This window comes from Manis pentadactyla, chromosome 10 (assembly GCF_030020395.1).
Source record: "Manis pentadactyla isolate mManPen7 chromosome 10, mManPen7.hap1, whole genome shotgun sequence".
Taxonomy (NCBI): domain Eukaryota; kingdom Metazoa; phylum Chordata; class Mammalia; order Pholidota; family Manidae; genus Manis; species Manis pentadactyla.
In genome coordinates this window covers 68,370,931-68,387,692 of record NC_080028.1, presented here as the reverse complement: position 1 = coordinate 68,387,692, position 16,762 = coordinate 68,370,931, and the positions used below count along the sequence as shown (strand labels likewise).

Sequence of the window (16,762 nt, the reverse complement as noted above, 5' to 3'; positions counted from 1 at the left end):
TAAAATTTCTTTCCTGAATATTTTTAAGTAAAAAAGATGGACTGCATTGAAGAAAACAGTGATAGTACATGTGGTCAAACAGAAATGGCAAAGGTGGTCCAGGAAAAGCAAACTGCTACTGAGAACTAGAGATGTGCTCTAATTCACCATTTTACAGATGAGCAAACTGTGTCCTAGCCTTTTCCAAGACCCCACAGCAAGTCAGTGACCATGAGGTCTTTGAATCCAGGTTTCCCCATGCCCTGTCTTGCCCTATTTCAGGGCTGTTGATGTTTATTTTAGCTTCTGCCTCTGAGCCTCACGTGAAGCAAGGTGTGGGGCAGGACAAGTAGCAGAAAGAGGAAAGAGAACTGCCTCCCCATCCTCTTATTCCATCCCATCCAACCTAAAGCCACCTAATTCTCCAAGTCCCCATTCCGGCGAAGAAGCAGTAGGGCCGCCAGCCTTATGGAGGTCCCTCATGCTCAGCTTGATGTGTCTGAAACCTCCCTTGCTCAGACCTGTTCCAGCCCAAAGCAGGGATTTTTCTCCCCATTTGCTTGCACCTCTTTCATGCAGAAAGACAGAGAAAGCTTTGCTCACTGTTTGATGTCCAAGAGGTAACATAAGGGAAGAACTAGCCCAGTGCCTGGCACACAGTAAGTGTCAAGATATGGTGGCATTAGCATTTTCTTGAGTATTTTATTCCTTTATTGTCATGTTAATTTGGACAGTCAAACAGCGCAGGGGCTTGACTGAAAGAGGGTGTGGCCCTGGGGCTGTGCAGTGCAGGGCCTGAACAAGCAGACCTGACATCTCAGGGTAATTCACTGCAAACGCCTGAACCAGGTGTCAGGAAATCTGAGTCCTAGCACTGATTTCTCCACTAAATCCCTGAGAAGCCTTAGGCAAGTCCCTTTTCCTCTCTGTGCCTCCGTTCCCTCCTCTGTAACAGGATCCAAGGTTGTCAAAGTTCCCTTCCTGCTATAAAATTTGGTGACTCTACAGAACCAGATTTCAATTTCTAAAGGGTTGTCCTTCAAAACTGGAAATGAGCTCCCTAGCCTGACTGAGAGGGAAGAGCCAGCGTGAGAAGGGGCAGGAATATTTCAGGGAGACAGCTTTTGCCTGGGTTGGAAGGAAAAACTTCATCGGAATACTAGCAACAGATGAGGCAGCTGTGGGAGGTGGTGAGTTCCCCATAGCTTGAGGAATTCAAGCCCAGGCGGTGTTAGAGATGGGAAGTTTGGCCATATGCTGGAGGAGGTCTTTTCCAGCCTGGAGAGTTTGGTTTTGGAGCTGGTTCCATTTTCATCAGTGCTAGCAGGCGCCCAGCTAGGGTTGGGTCTTGTCAAACCCTGCTGCTAACTACTAATGCAATAAACTGTCAGCAGCACTGCTCTCACCCCCTTAGAGTCTGCACATGTCCACATTCCCCAAGTTAAACTCACCCCTCCAGCAGGGCTGGTGTTTACCTTTGCTGCAGCCCTTTCAGCGGGGAGCAGATGCAGCCAGGGTGCCGAACCAGGTAAAAAAAAACTCAGGAGAATAAACCATACAAACACTTCTTAGCACCTATATTCCAGCAAGTGCTAATGCTAATTGCAAATCATTCTTTTCTATCCATTACTGCAGATGCCCTGGGAATTCTTAGGAGGAACAGCCTGTGTGGGAGTAGGTGATGATGCTGACATGGGGGAAAGAATCAGGCTACCCTTTAAAATCACCACCGTTTGGCTTTCACTCACTCAGATCAGGCGCCCCCAAAGAGCATCCGTGGTGGAGGCTGAACAGCATTGCCTTTAAGATGCATACACAACGTACGAGGAATAGGAAGATCTGGTAATTATCCATTTGGGATGATCAGTAGAGGCATTCAGTCAGTCTTGGGATGGTGGGGTCAGAAAATCCCTGCTATTGTCAGTAATTTCAGTGTTCCGCTCCTATAACCAGGCTGAATGAGTCAAAAAAAAAAAAAATCAGCTTGGGTGCACCTCCTGAAGACCTCTATTCAGAAATTTAGCTCAGGGCAACCTTAGCTTTTCAAACAATTTAAATAAATTGCTGCTTCTCATTCCCTTGAATAGAGTGTGTGTTTACACAATAAAAAGGTATCAATCTCAATTTAGGGTATTTTCCTGATGGTGAAAGATATTTAGCTTGGCAAGGTTCCAGAACATTCTCTCTTGGTGACTTTCCCAGAGGGGAGTGGCAAAGCCATCTACCTAGGAGATGAGAAATGTTCCCTAAATAATGGAAATACAAATTGTCGGCCCCCTCCCTGCTTCTGAGTCGCAGACAAGGGAGGAGACTCGATGAGATATTGAAGATCTGAAAGGGCCAGCCAGGGCACTCAAGGCATAACAGCGCAAGAGCAATGCCGAAAAGGCACTCCTCCTATTTACTAAGCAAATGAACTTGCAGTGAACTCAAACATCATTATCCGGCCTTGAGTCTAGCCCAAGGACGTGACGCTTCTCAAGGATACCAAAACTGTGTGAAGGCGGCTCCGAGCCATGAGAACTGCTTTGGTTCTCATCACTCTCTGTCCTTGATTACACATCAACAGAGTATGTGGGAAAAACAATCAAGTCATGTGTACTTATACATTTGATTTCTATATTACTTGAATCATGTATTAACCCCATCAATCCCACACAAATGCTTACATTTGTACCACATTTGGCATTTTAGATAACACTTTTACAGAAATTATCTACTCGGATCTTCTCAAACCCTCTGTGAGGGAGCATGAACCCCACTTCACAGATGCAGTAACTGAGGCTCTGGGAGGTAAAGCCACTCACCCAAGTCACACAGCTAGAAAGGAATAGAGCCTAAGGTTGAAAAGCAAGTCCACTCTGTCCCCTGCACCTGAGCTTGCCACTCAGATAGTTACACCTGCCCAACAACAAAGAAAACAGAACTTCACAGTACCTTTCTGCATCCTGGTCTATGCTCTGCTGTTTGCTCTCGAAGGCGTTGAAGCTGCTCATGTCCACGTAGCCATCGTTTTCATTGGCTATGGACAGGGCTCTGCTCTTCAAACAGCTTTGTAAACGTCCCAGCCCTTGCAGGCCTCCAGGGCAGAATCTGGATATTCTCATAGTCCGAGTTCATGGCTGGAATGTCCTCATAGTCTGAAGTGTCAGCGTTGGGGAATGAGATGGACCGTGGCTTGGTCAGAGGCAAGGGCAGAAAGAGGGGCTGGGATTGGTCTTTGAAGGACTCCACCCTGGACACCGTCCTGCTGAAAGGGACACCTTTCCTCTTGCCGTCCCTGTAGAAGATGAGGGAGGAGGGTGACTCAGAGGCCCAGAGATTGCCAGTCCGAGCCTAAAGCTGGGGCGAGTTGCTGAGGCTCCTCCGGTCAATTTCCAGAAGCCTGGAAGGCCTGTGGTAGCTGGATTCTGAAGAGGACCTGGAAGAGGACATGCTGACATCCACATGCACTTTGTTCTCTGTCTTCTTTTTGAACATCAGTGCCAGGAACTGCTTAAAGGACGACTTCTTCTTCTTGGTGTACTTGTCCAAGGGCTCACTCTCTATCAGCAGGGAGTGGGGGCTCTTCGTGATGGGCTTTTCGGTGATGCAGTCCAGGTCGAAATGGGGTGGGATGTCGACCAAGGAAGATGGTGCGGAGGTGCCACTGGACGGGAGGGTGCCACCTGTGGGAGAAGCTCCCAGAGGAGCCAATCACACCAGGCAATGAAAGGCTGTCGTCCCTCTTTTTATTTTATTTTTTTTAATTATAAAAACAATTTATTGTCTCATATGATTGAAAAATCCAGAAGTAGAGCTAGTTGTAGATGGGGTTGGATAAAGTGCCTCCTGCTTTTTTTTTTTTTTGAGAGGGCATCTCTCATATTTATTGATCAAATGGTTGTTAACAACAATAAAATTCTGTATAGGGGACTCAATGCACAATCATTAATCAACCCCAAGCCTAATTCTCAACAGTCTCCAAACTTCTAAAGTATAATGAACAAGTTCATACATGGTGAACAAATTCTTACATAGTGAATAAGTTCTTACATGGTGAACAGTACAAGGGCAGTCATATCACAGAAACTTTCGGTTTTGATCATGCATCATGAACTATAAACAATCAAGTCAGATATGATTATCCATTTGATTTTTATACTGGATTTATATGTGAATCCCACATTTCTCCCATATATTTTTTTTAAATAAAATGCTGAAGTGGTAGGTAGATGCAAGATAAAGGTAGAAAACATAATTTAGTGCTGTAAGAGGGCAAATGTAGATGATCAGGTCTGTGCCTATAGACTAAGTATTAATCCAAGCTAGAAAAGGGCAACAAAACATCCACGGATGCAGAAGATTTCTCTCAAAACAGGGGGAGTGAGGTTCTAAGCCTCACCTCTGTTGATCCCCAATTTCTCACCTGATGGTCCCCCTGCAACTGTGCCTGTCTTAGGTTGTTCCTCCCTTGAGGAACCTTACCATCTCTGGCTAACCAACCATCTTCCGGGGCCATACAGGGAAATGTAAATTTGGTAAGTGAGAGAGAACAATATTCTTTGAAAAGGTTAGCTTTTTACTTCTTTGCAGATTTATGCCCTGTGGCTTCTATGCCCAACATTTGTCTCGAGGTATCTTTACCACTTGGAAGAATTATGATACTGGGTAATTTTCGATATGAGGCACGAATTCTACTAAAGGATTGTAATTAGGAAGGAAGAAGAAAAGCTATAGAAGTAGCAGGCAGAAGAAAACATGGGAAGATTGATTATTTCTTTGTGTCGTCCCTCCTTTTGATCTTGCGGTCCTCTAAGCTGGATGCGTCCTGCTCCCGGGACAAGGAGACTGGAATCTCTCGGCTTTCCATGGAGAATGACCGAGGGTACAAAGTGAAGGCTCTGGGCATTGCTGGCAAGGCCCTGCCGGCTTCCAGCGGCTTCCCCTCCAACGACAAAACTCTTTCGTGCTTCTTGGTGGCACCTCTGATGCTAATGACTGACAAGTCAGCTTCTGACCCGGTTTCTTCAGGGACAGTTTCCAGGACATAGCCTGACATCTTCCCGGAGTGGGGCCTAGCCCTTGAGATCATGTTCTTCCTGTCAATGGCGGCCAGCCCACCCTCAGCATCCGAGGTCATCTCCTCTTTGGTGCCGTGACCATCCTGGGCAGCCTGTGTGCTCAGCTTCTCTTCCTCCCCTGGGTCAGCCCCACATGGCAGGCTGACTCCCATCTCATAGGGGCTGGTGATTGTGTTCTCAGCAGCATCCTCGCCCTCTGGCATGACCACCACATCAGGGACAGAGGGGCCTTTCCCAGTGCCACCCTGCAGGGAGCCACGCTGTCCATGCTGTGCCCCAGCCCCAGGGGCCTGCTCTGCACATTCTCCTGGCTGTGCTTCCTGCTCAGACTCTAGGCCTTTTGCTGACTCCAGAAAGGGGGAGTAGATTTTGCTACAGAAGGAGGTGCTCTCGGTTGGGAAGAACTCATAGGGACTTGCTGAGAGTGAAGTCACAAAGTTGTCCACACACTCATTCTCTAAAGGAATGATCTGGCAGCTGTCCTCGGCAGGTTCCTCCTGCATGGGGCCTTCACCTTCCCAGGGGTCTCCTCCCATGTCCAGGGTGGCTGCCATTTCTTTTTGGCTGGTTTTCTCACATCAGTCAGGTGGTTCATCCTCATCACTGTGGTTGCAGCTGCCTGTGGCATTTTCACACTCCTTGGAGATTTGAGGGCTGTGTGTGCCCATCTCTGCCTCTAGTTTTCCCACAACCAATCCGTCATTCTCTGAGGGGGTCTCACTGGCATCTTCAACATCTCCCTGGGCTGGCCTGTCTGAATCCACGCACTCGTCTGGCGTCCCTGGCTCTGCATGAGTGCAGCCTTCCTCACCACCCTCTTCTGCCCCTGGGGGTGTCCCGGGGGACCCGGGCTCCTCGCCAGTGAGCTGGCGAATCTTCTAGATCAATGTGAGTCAGGATGATATAGCTCAGGAGCACCGCCTCTCCATCCCAGGAGCTCCTGTCTGCCAGGCTGTCCATGTTGTGTCCTTCTACCAGCTGCACTTCTTCCTCAACTGCTAACTTCTGCTCTTCTGCACCCAGGTCAGGGACACAGTCCTCAGGAGTGAGGGCTTCATCACCCTCTCCACTCAGAACCAGGTCACCTGGGGCTGCGACGTCCTCAGCGGCTCCTGCTCCCTTCATGTCACACTCCCCACCTCCCTCCTGACACTCTTCTTCCCCAGTGGCATCCAGAGGCATCATGACTGCATTCTCTGCAGGGCCCCCATCCCTGGGTTCATCCTCTTTTGGGGGAACCCCAGGGACCATGATGCAATCCTCATCCCCCTCGGATTCAGAGCACTCCGGGTTGGACAGGTGCTTTTCATAAAGCCCCCTGTCCACACACACCAACTTCCCGTTGCTGCACTTGTTCAAGCTGTTGATCAAGTAGATGCTGGCTCTCCAATAGTCGGGGGCGGCCAGCCTGGGTTTAGGGGCAATGAGGGGTTTTGGCCCCCTAGACATGGAGTTAGAACTGTGAGGACTATCGGGCCGGGGTGACGAAGGAAATTTGGGTGCTGTTACTAACGTGAGAGGACTGGCAGTCTTTGGCTTGGGAGCAACTGGTGGTTTTGGTGAATGTAAGGGATGAAGATGGAGAAAAGAAGGAGACAAAAGTAGAGTTACCTTTATTTCCCCTCAGAGTCTCCTACTTCCCATTTTTGAGAGCGAACACAGAAGATGATTTCCCAACCTTTGAGAACCCAATCTACTGTGCTCTGTCTCAGGTTTCTGCCCTCCACCGTCATCTTTAAAACTCCTTGACCTCGCACTAAAGATTCCTTCTGTAAACAAAGTGAACAGACCTTTCTTCTATACATAGTCCAGCTAACAAAACCCAAATGAATGGTACCTTGTACCCCTCAAATAAAGGTGTCCAGGTCATTGTGCTCAGCCTTTCAACATCTACGTATGAAATAATTTCTATGTGCCTGGTACCCACAAGTCAGTGCTGGACTTGACAGTCACCACCCCTGCTGTCCTCACAGAGCTCATATTCATCCTACAGGTCATTCATTGCATACCTACTATGTAAACACATAGCATTGTACATGGTACGGTCTTCTAGGGTCAAGAAGAGAAGAATACCTCTAGTTGACTTAGGGAGACAAGACTAAGAGGACAACTGGAGGACAGAACCACAGACCCTTGGAATAATATGACTCAATAGGCATTATCTCATTCCCTCAAGAATGCTACATCAAAGGTTTGGGCAGGGATGTATGATTCTTCTGATGTATGATTCTCTGAATTCTATGTGCTTCAAGACTGGTATGCAGCTAACTGCTCTGCATCCAAATTTCACAGGAGAAATTATGTGGTCTTTCCCAACGTGGATATTTGCAAAAGTCTCTTCCCCTATGGATCTCAAGGATCATGGCAGAATAATAGATGTGGTACAAACGGAGTGAGAGAAGCAAGAGTTGCCATGACTAGGGAACACCTCTTGGAGAAGGTGATATTTCAGCTGAATTTTGCTGGGAGGGAGCTGGACAAGTAGAAGAGTCAAGGGAATGGTCACCCACTTCCAAGGTCAGCATCTCTCCTGCCACAAGCGAGCCCTAACCTCCATGCTTCCTGCCTGTGCCTCCAAGCCCCTGGGCACACAGTGGGCAGCGTGAGGAATGCCAGTTTCCAGGGATACAACTCCATCCTGACAGCTTGGCTTCAAAAGCACTGCCTGGCATCCCAGCCCATGGATTAGGATGCATGAGTCTCCCCTTCAGCCAGTCTCATCTCTAGTTCCATCCCCACTAGGGCTGGAGTTTGACACAGAGCAGCCTCAGAATGCCAGCCTGGCGTGTGACAGAAGCAAGATGGAGCAGAGGGCCTGGGGGTCTATCAGCAAACTCTTCTCCCCCCTGCATTTGACTCCCAGTTAAATCCCTGCAGCACCTAGCCCCAGCCATCTCTAATATACGTCTGTCTGACAGAAATACAATGTGAGCCACGTTTATCATTACATGTGTAATTTAAATTTTTCTCATAGCCACGTTAAAAAGTAAAAAAGAAACAAGTGAAATTAATTTCAGCAATACATTTTTTGACTTTATATAACCAGAATTTTATCCCTTCAGACAGCATCATGTAATCAATGAATCACGTTTGGATCAACATGTAATAAATGTATGAAACTTATTAATGAGATATTTGACATTCTTTTTCATACTAAGTCCTCAAACCCGCATGTGTATTTTATATTTAACAGTACTTCACAATTCAGACTGCTTGCATTTCGAGTGGTGGGCAGCCACATGTGGGTGGTGGCTGTGTACTGACCTAGCACAGCTCTAACTGATAGGAACCCCAATTTCAATATGTCTGAGGCCAAAGTCAGTATCATCTCCCCTAAACTGGCAGGACTGTGTACTTCCTTTGAGGAGGCCCCAAAGGAAATTAAAAAGCCTGGAGCAGCAATAATACAGGTATATAAAACCCATGCACTCTGTTCCTGAAAGGGCCTGATTTCAGAACCTCTTTACTTGGGCTTTGCCCATAAATCTAATGAACTTGGCTCTCTGGTTTCCCAGTGCGCAGCTAATGAGGAGGGCAGGGGGAGTTCTGAGTTAGAATAGGAGCACTGCCAGCTGTAAGATGTGATGGCTGACAGAGAGAAAGAGAGAGAAGAGGCACCAATGTCAAGACCTTAGAGACTAAAGCTCCCAGGGCATCAACCCTCTAACCTACACCTAATTCATCCCCATCAACACCAAGGCCAGCCACTGACATCCAGATAATAACCCAGAGTCTTCAAGATATAATGAGGGACTTTCCAACTCCTTGTTTCTGTAGGCAATCAAATATACAACCTACTCTAGAAAAATACCTGTTCAAATTGGTAAAAAGCAAACAAACAAACAACTGTTTGGAGCTTCAACAGCCAAGTTCAGCTACCTGTTAATACGGAGTTACAGAGTGAGCTTTTGGAGGCAGGCTGATCTGGGTTCAAATCCTGCCTCGGCCACTTACGAAGTATGAAACTCAGCCTCAGTTACCTCTTCTGTTAAATGGGTACTCTCCTACTCCCAGGAGGTCATCATGAAATTTAAAACATATATAATCTATTAAAAGTGCTTAGCAGCAGGCCTTCGCATAGAGGTACTCAATAGACAGTAGCTATTATTGCTCTAATAAAGTCAGTCTTTGCCTACCCCACAACCCTGGTATAAGCCTTGCTCTCCACTCATATATTATGTGACATTAGCTTCAAGATCTCAGCATCAGATGTCAGGTGTTGGCATGACATTATTCCTTGGGGTGGGGATCCTCATTTCTCATCTTTAAGAGGTGGTATTTCACAAGGGCACCACGAGGCCTGACAGAGAGACAGTGAAAAACGAATGTCACCTTGGCTGCATCACCACCATCCCCACCCCATCCTTCATCCGATTAAGCTATTGATCTGTGGGCACCATCTCCTCAAGAAAGGTTACGCTGGGTGTCTGAGGCATGAGCCTGCAAGAAAATGCCTTCCCCACAGGAGCCCCTAGGAATGACAAGACGGAGCATCCATGCCCTGCTCTGAGCTCAGAAGATCAGAGCGCTTCACTGGCATCTCCCCCGAGATCAGAAGATACCAGAATCAGAAAGGCCTGGTGGCACCCCTCATTGAAAGATGTGGAAGCTCAGGCACAGAGAGGGCAGGCTGGCATGGGGTTACTCAGCACATCCAGAGCAAGGCCCAGCTAGTGTGGTTTCCTGCTTCCTGCTCCATTCACTTGAACCTCTGACTTTACCCTGTTGCCACTGAGCATTTCTTCTATGTTGGAGACTCAGGGTTCCAGTGAGGCAGAAGAGTAAAAGGCAGGGAAACTGAGGCCAGAGAGACCAGCGACAGCTAACTATGTGAGAAACTTACCTAAGGCTGAGTCCAGAGCTCAGAAGTACAAACTGACCATAAGGTGAATGGCTGGTTTTCATTTGCTCCCATCCAATTTCCTGTATCCAATTCAATTAAATAGATATTTACTGAGCACCTACTATGTGCCAGACACTCATCTACATTCCTTGGCTCATTCACTAAACACAATAAAAACCCTGTCCCTTGTGGGCCTTACATTCTATTGGTGGGAGATAAGCAATAAAAAGGGTAAGTGTATTACATATTATAGATGTTCACAAAGCCTATGGAAAAAGATTAGGAGTTGGAGGTTTTTGCAATTTTAAATAGAGTGACCCAGGTAGAGCTCACTGAGGGGACATTAGTGCAAAGACTTGAAAGAGGTGAGGGAAGCCAGGACATGTTTAAGGAGGCAAGAGAGGCTAGAAGTGAGCAAGCAAGAGAAGGGGAGAGGCAGAAGTGAGGTCAGAAACTTACGGGGAAGGTGTAGGTTATGCAGGACCATGAGCAGATGGAGGACATGCCCACTCTGGCTAATGTGTTGAAATAAACAGAAGTAGTGAGGATGGAGGCAGAGGGACCAGGGAGGAGGCTCTTGAAGTAATACAGGCAGGAGATGATGGAGGCTTGGACCATGTTGGTAGGAGTGGAAGTGGTTAAAAAAAAGGTGTGTGTGTCAGAATTCCAAAAATGAAGGTAAAGTTGGTGGGATTTGCTGACAGTTTGGACATGGGGTGTAAGAGAGAAGTCAGAGACAACATCAAAGTTCTGAATTGGAGCAGCTGAAAAAGTGATATTGTCACCAACTGAATTGGGGAAGGCTGCAGGTGCTGGGGAAAAAGCAGGGCTAAGGAGTGAGCAAAGAAAAGGAATGTGAGAGTTTCTAGCTCTGCTCCCTCCCAAAAAGGAAGGGGATAGAGCCCTTACCTTCACTACAAGGTTATCTGGGCCTCAGACCAATTCTGCCTGGAGACCCAGGGAAGAGGCAGCATCGGGGTGCATGCTCAAGGACAGGGAGGAATTTCATAATCAAAAAAGAGATTGGCTATTCCAGATAGAACAGAATGTGCAGCAGCCCAGAGGCAGTGAGATGCAAGCTCCTTGAAGTATGTTAAAGAGTTCAGTTTGATGACCTTAGAGTATGGCGGGAATGAGTGCATTACAGGGCAAATCAGAGCTGGGGTCTCCTCCTCTGGGTGAAGCTTCACTTTCATGGATGGAGCTGGTAGACCCTCTGCATCTCCTGAGTCCCTCTGGCAGCTGCATGGACCTTCTCCCTGTGTCACAGAGCTTGGGGGTTGTACCCAACCCACCCAGGACCATCTGGCAATTTGCTGTGCCTGAGGATGACTCAGATGCAATATCCCTCCAGCCAAGAGGCCAAGAGTTAACTGGGGGAGTGGAGGATCCCAGTGATAGAAGGAACAGACTTAACAGCTTCTGGTGAAAGAAATCTCCCAGCCAGCCCCTGGTACAAGTTTATATTTTCTCTATTTTAATTAAATATCTGTCACTCACACATTCATGCTGCTGCTCCCTTGTCAGCTATGCCAAGGTTAAATGAGATGCAGCGTCAGGAGGAGCACTGGACTTGGAGTTAGGAGCTCTGATCTCCACACCTGGCTCTTCCACTAGCTGGACGTGTGACCTTGGGCAAGTCCCTTCCTCTTTCTGGGCCTTAGTTTCCCCAGCTGCAGAGCAAAAGGACTGTACCAGGCAGTCAGCGCCTTCTGCTCTGGCCAGCTGCAGAACTCATGGCTCTTCTTCTGATGCCCCGATATCCCCATCTTCAGTCCCTGCGTCTGTTTCAACTGCGGTTCAATATATTCCCCCTGGAACTCTCACAACCATACGTTCCAAGAGTAATTATCTTCCAATTTCACCTTCCAATTACATCTTAATTTAACTTTAATTCCTGGGTGCTCGCTGGAATATCCAAGCCAAGCCTGATGACTTCTAATTAGGCTGCTGTTAAGCTAGTCCAGTGATCCACGACAGGGCACTTCCTGAGAAGACAGCATGGGCCAGAGTGGGAAAAGCACAGGCTCCCGGCTCTTAGGATTCCTGCTCCCTTCTTTCTCGTAGACCCTGAGACTTGGAACTCACTCCCCTGATGAGACTAAAAAGCCCTAAATTATCCCCCCCACCCCCTGCAGCGCACCCCTCCCTCGCAGCGCCCTAGCCCATGGCCCTCCTGTGCCTTTCCCAGGGCACAGAGCACCCAGGGGACACTGAAGCCCAGCCGCACGCGCCGTGTTCCCACCCATCCCTGGCGTTTCTTCTCTGTGAATCTGACCCCGCCAGTTCAGGGATTCCGTGGAATCCAGAATTAGTTTGACCGTCAATTTTAGCGATCCCCCCAGAGCAGTGCCATTTAACAGATTTAGTAACCCAGACTCAGAGATGGGCGGTGCCTGGAACCCATTTCTCGGAATTCCTGACTCCATCCAGGAGGAGGACATAAAGCTCCCTCCAAGAGGCGAGTTTGCAGAGCAACAATCCAGCTGACTTCATTTGTCTGCCACGGAGCGGTCGTCATTCTTTCTTTCTTTATTCTCTTGGAATTTAGCAGAAGGCAGCCCCCTGCCCTACCAACACCCTTGTCTGAAGCCATACTCCAAAACACCCATCCCTAAAGAAACAGGAAGCCACCATTTAGCTGTCTTCCTGCTGCCTTCTCTCTCTGACAAAGGAAAGGAGACACTCAGGGACTTGGGAGTGTGGCAGCTGCCTCCCTGTGTCCAGACCCTGTTGTTGCTGGGCATGTGGACACCTGGGTAGTGAGTGAGTGTGGGTCACAGAATAGGTAGTGCGGTGAGAGCAGAGGTGCTACTCTGGGATTGGGAAAGGCTGGAGCAGAGCCCCAGTGCCCAGCCAGCCCCGCTTGGAGGAACAAGGTCCTCTCCTGCCTGTTCTGGCACAGCCTGGACAGAGCCAGGCTAGCTTTTTCCTACACTCCTAATAGAACTTGCTTTAAAACAATGGTGAGAGTGGTTCCAGTTTTCCCACGTTTCCCTGCAGAAGGTTTGGGCAAGCCCTCCCTCTCTGAGAATTTGGGGGAATGAGTGAGCTGGGAAAACTTGGAGTAGGTCTGGTCCCAGGAAATCTTAGCAGTTGCCACTCGGGGTCAGCCTCTGTAATTTGCCTCCAGCCTAAACCTGGTTACTATTTCAGCTGTGATGGCAGTGGTGGAAACCTCCCGTAATGATTTCTGTGTGCCATCCTCTGAATTTCCTGATCATGTAAACAGTGGTTCTCACACTTCATGGGACTGAATCTCAAAACCACCATCTGCTTAGTTATGTGAACTTGAGCACGTTACTTAACCTCTCTGTGCCTCAGTTTCTTCATTTGAAAAATGGGGATAGTGAGATCTTTGTCATTGAGTTCTCATGATTAAAAAAAGCCTTTGGTCCAGGTGGTCCCAGATGACCAGATGTTTCCACTGCATAGATGAAATACTTACTGCTCTGAGCATACTGCTGAGCCACAGCATCAACATTGCTTGGGTGCTTCTGAGAAATGCAGGATCTCAGGCCCTGCCCCAAACCTACCAAACCAGAATCTGCATTTTAACAAGCTCCCCAGATGATGTGTTTACATGTTACAGTTGGAGAAGAGTGCCCTAGATAACCTACCCCATTGTTTTTGGCCAGAGGACACAGAAGTAGAGAAAAGACATTGAAGTTTCCCCAGGTTCTCACTGGGGTGAGAATATAATCACCTTACCTTTGTCTCCTTGTTATTACATTACTGGAATGTTGGTAGGTTCTGGGTATCTATGGGCCAATGCTGAGCAGAACTCCTGGTACATACCAGGTGCTCACTAAAAATGTTACATTCATGAAGGTCTGATTTGAATTGTTACATGAGTCAGTTGGTGCCTGGCATACAGAAGGTGTTCAGTGTACACACAGGGAAGATAGGAATGAATAAATTTCAGTTAGGTAATGTGGAAAGGCTCTGGGGAGGATAAACTTTTTTTCCCATCATTATGAAAAATCTTATATAGTATTTTCACACTCAGCAAACTCTCCTGTCCACCTAACCAGGTTTGCAGATTTTCTCTTGGTTTATCTTTTAATACCTACAGTATAGAATGAGATTATGCACACTTTCAGGCAAGAGCCTCAGGTGTACCTCAGTTTCCCCAATCAGGAATTGAATTGGACTCCTTTCAAAGGACCTTTTAATCTTCGAGCCATGACAGAGTCCTTAAGCCCCCAGCCTTTTGTGGAGAAGTACTTGTGCCTCTAGAATAGAAAATCTATGGCAGAATCAGTGTCATGCAGACAGGCTCTTAATAAACTTTGTGGATCCCCTCATGGAAGTGGTGAAGAAGGTAAGTTGATGAAGTAACCGTGGAAGTCATGGTGAAGGTGGGAGACGGGATGTGGCTGGCAGTGGAGTTGAAGGTACTGGACCTGACAGATGGCGGAGATGATAGACTTGGAGGAGAAGATGGAGGTGGTGAGAGGGCTGGTCAAGGTGGTAGAGAGATGGTAGAGAAGGAGGGAGGGTGTCTGTTGGAATGCAGGTATGCATGAGTGAGTGGATAAATCACTTCAATATTTGATGCCAAAAGAAAGTATGTTTTAATAATTGAGCTTGTTTTCGGGTATTAACAAAAAAGTCCAAATAACCTAGGACCCTAGGGCAGCTACAGGAGAAAGCTCAGATAATTCAATCTACAGCCACTGCTACCCTCAGTGGTAGGACCTGCAAAAGGAGAAAGGAGGGCAGGAAGAGACCTCAGTGCTTTGCTAAGCCCTTTCCACCACTGTTGAATTTGGGATTTGAGGCTAAGCCATGTCTACTTAAGGACATCACAGCACCAGTGACAGCTGGAAAAACACACATGTCTGAGCCTTTTGGCTGAAGCCACAGGGTGGTGTGGAGTGATGGACTGTGAAGCTGAAATGCTTATTCCTTTGTTTGCTTTTCTTAATAAGAGAAAATGAATGTGAAAGACCAGAAGGCTTTACCCACATATGGTGCTAATATTGATGGATGGACTTACTCAGTCCTTAAGGAACTAAGCCATAATCACTCATTAGGCTCTGGGGGCCAGCTGTAAATACCCACAAGGGACATGAGTATGTGGGGGTAATTACCATCATCACTCTCCTTTTGAGCCTTTCATACATGTATTCTTCCCAAGAATCCTATATAGGGATTGTTATATCCCCATTTCACACATGGGAAAACTGAGGCCCAGACAGAGGAAATGATTTGCAATTACAGGCCAGCCAGGACTCACACCCCAAGAACACAGACTGAGTTCTTAAACACTGGGCTACACTATTTTCTCTGTGATGTGCAAAAAGTCTGCTTAGATGTTGTGTTTTCCAAATCACTCTCACCGTCTTAATTGTTGCTCTCAGCAGACGGTCAGGCTGCCGTCATAATAACGCTGGTAATAGTAACGAATGCTGATCCCTAACATCTACTGAGCACTTTCTCTCCCCATGCTTCTTGTGATACCATTTTAGAGAAATGAAGGTCAGAGAGGTGAAAGCCTTACTCTAGACTCAGAGCTTGAGCTAAGATTAAATCCAGGTCTTTCTGTGGTGGAGCTAAGATAAACCCAGGTCTTTCTGTCCTCAAGGCCAGTGCTATTCACATTATACCACATCTGCCCAAGATCACAGTGGCAGAATCAGGACCAGAATCCTAGGCTGCCGGTCTACCTTCCTTCCTTCCATAAAAATGCAGTGTGCCTTCTCTGTGCCAGGACCAGGTAAACACGGCAGACTCACTCCCCGGCCAGCTGAGGAAGCAGGACACCCAATCAAATTATCCATCACTTTGATGAGAACTAATGGGTAAAACAGACCTCCCGAATCCCCTCAGATGCCTTTAAACCCCTGGCATGGGGCTGACCAGTTTCCTGGGGTCTCTGAAATCAAAGACACCCCTCACCAGACTCAAGACCCTCAGGCTCCTCCCCACCTAAACCCCGTCCACATCTCTCACTCACACGTAACTCAGCAGAAAAGATTAGGATCCTCCAACTAAGCAAATATCTCCTGCCTTCTTATTATCCTTAGACCATCTGGGGCTAATTACGTCCCTGCACACAGCTTAGGTAACATCAGATTGAAACCGCTGAAATCGGGCTGGAGGTGGCCGTTCTCCAGCAGCAGAGAGCGCCCAGGCTCTGTGAGCTCATGCCAAGCGGCCACGGCCAAGCCTCCCAGACGGGCAGTAGAACGCAGTGGTCAGGCCCCACACCACCCTGGCCGTCAGGTCCCAGACTCAGCTTCTCCATCAGTAAATCATAATAACTAGTATTTGGTGAGTGCTTATTTTGTTTTTTAAGATCTGTGACAACCAAATATTCTACAGCAGCCTCCTTAATTTCCTGGACCCATATTTGTATCTTTTACTAAATTCTATAATCCTCATAACAAAGAAAAGTGGTTCTCAACCAGGGGTGATTTTGCCCTGAGGAGAACCTTTGGCCATGTCTGGAGACATCTGTGATTGTCACAACTTGGGGGTGGTATTTGGGGAGCATGGGGAGGTGCTACTGGTATTCAGTGATTAGAGGCCTGGGATGTTGCTAGACATCCTTTAGGGACTAAGATAGCCTCCCACAGCAAATAGTTATTCAAACTACCAGTGCTGCTCAGCTTGAGAACCTAGGATGCCCACCAACCCATCTCTTAAAACGTCTTCAGCCCTTTGTTTGTGGAGTTGAGTTGAATCTCTCTTCCCCATTACAATAGTCAAATAAAATCTTTGCCTGGTGAACTGTCAGGTGAAATTTTTCTTAACCAGCACCAAGCACCCTAATTCCTTAGGCTCTGGATATTTGCTATTCCCTCCCTCTGGAATGAGTTGACCTTGAGGCTCATCTTCATGAGCTACTCCGTCACTTCCTTCAGACCTT

The 16,762-nt window shown here is 47.5% G+C and overlaps 1 protein-coding gene across 1 annotated transcript in view; it reads right to left on the bottom strand.

Annotated features, from left to right (window-relative positions):
- LOC118928520 (FYVE, RhoGEF and PH domain-containing protein 5-like) overlaps positions 1 to 7,209 on the bottom strand; it is a 368,415-nt gene extending 361,206 nt beyond the window's left edge. Inside the window, 5 exon segments of the mRNA XM_057487954.1 lie at positions 2,917 to 3,021; positions 3,023 to 3,639; positions 3,641 to 3,707; positions 4,755 to 5,914; positions 5,916 to 7,209. Of these exon segments, the coding sequence (XP_057343937.1) occupies positions 2,917 to 3,021; positions 3,023 to 3,639; positions 3,641 to 3,707; positions 4,755 to 5,914; positions 5,916 to 6,491 (2,525 nt within the window). The 5' untranslated portion in view covers positions 6,492 to 7,209.
- Between the last annotated feature and the right edge of the window lie 9,553 nt (positions 7,210 to 16,762).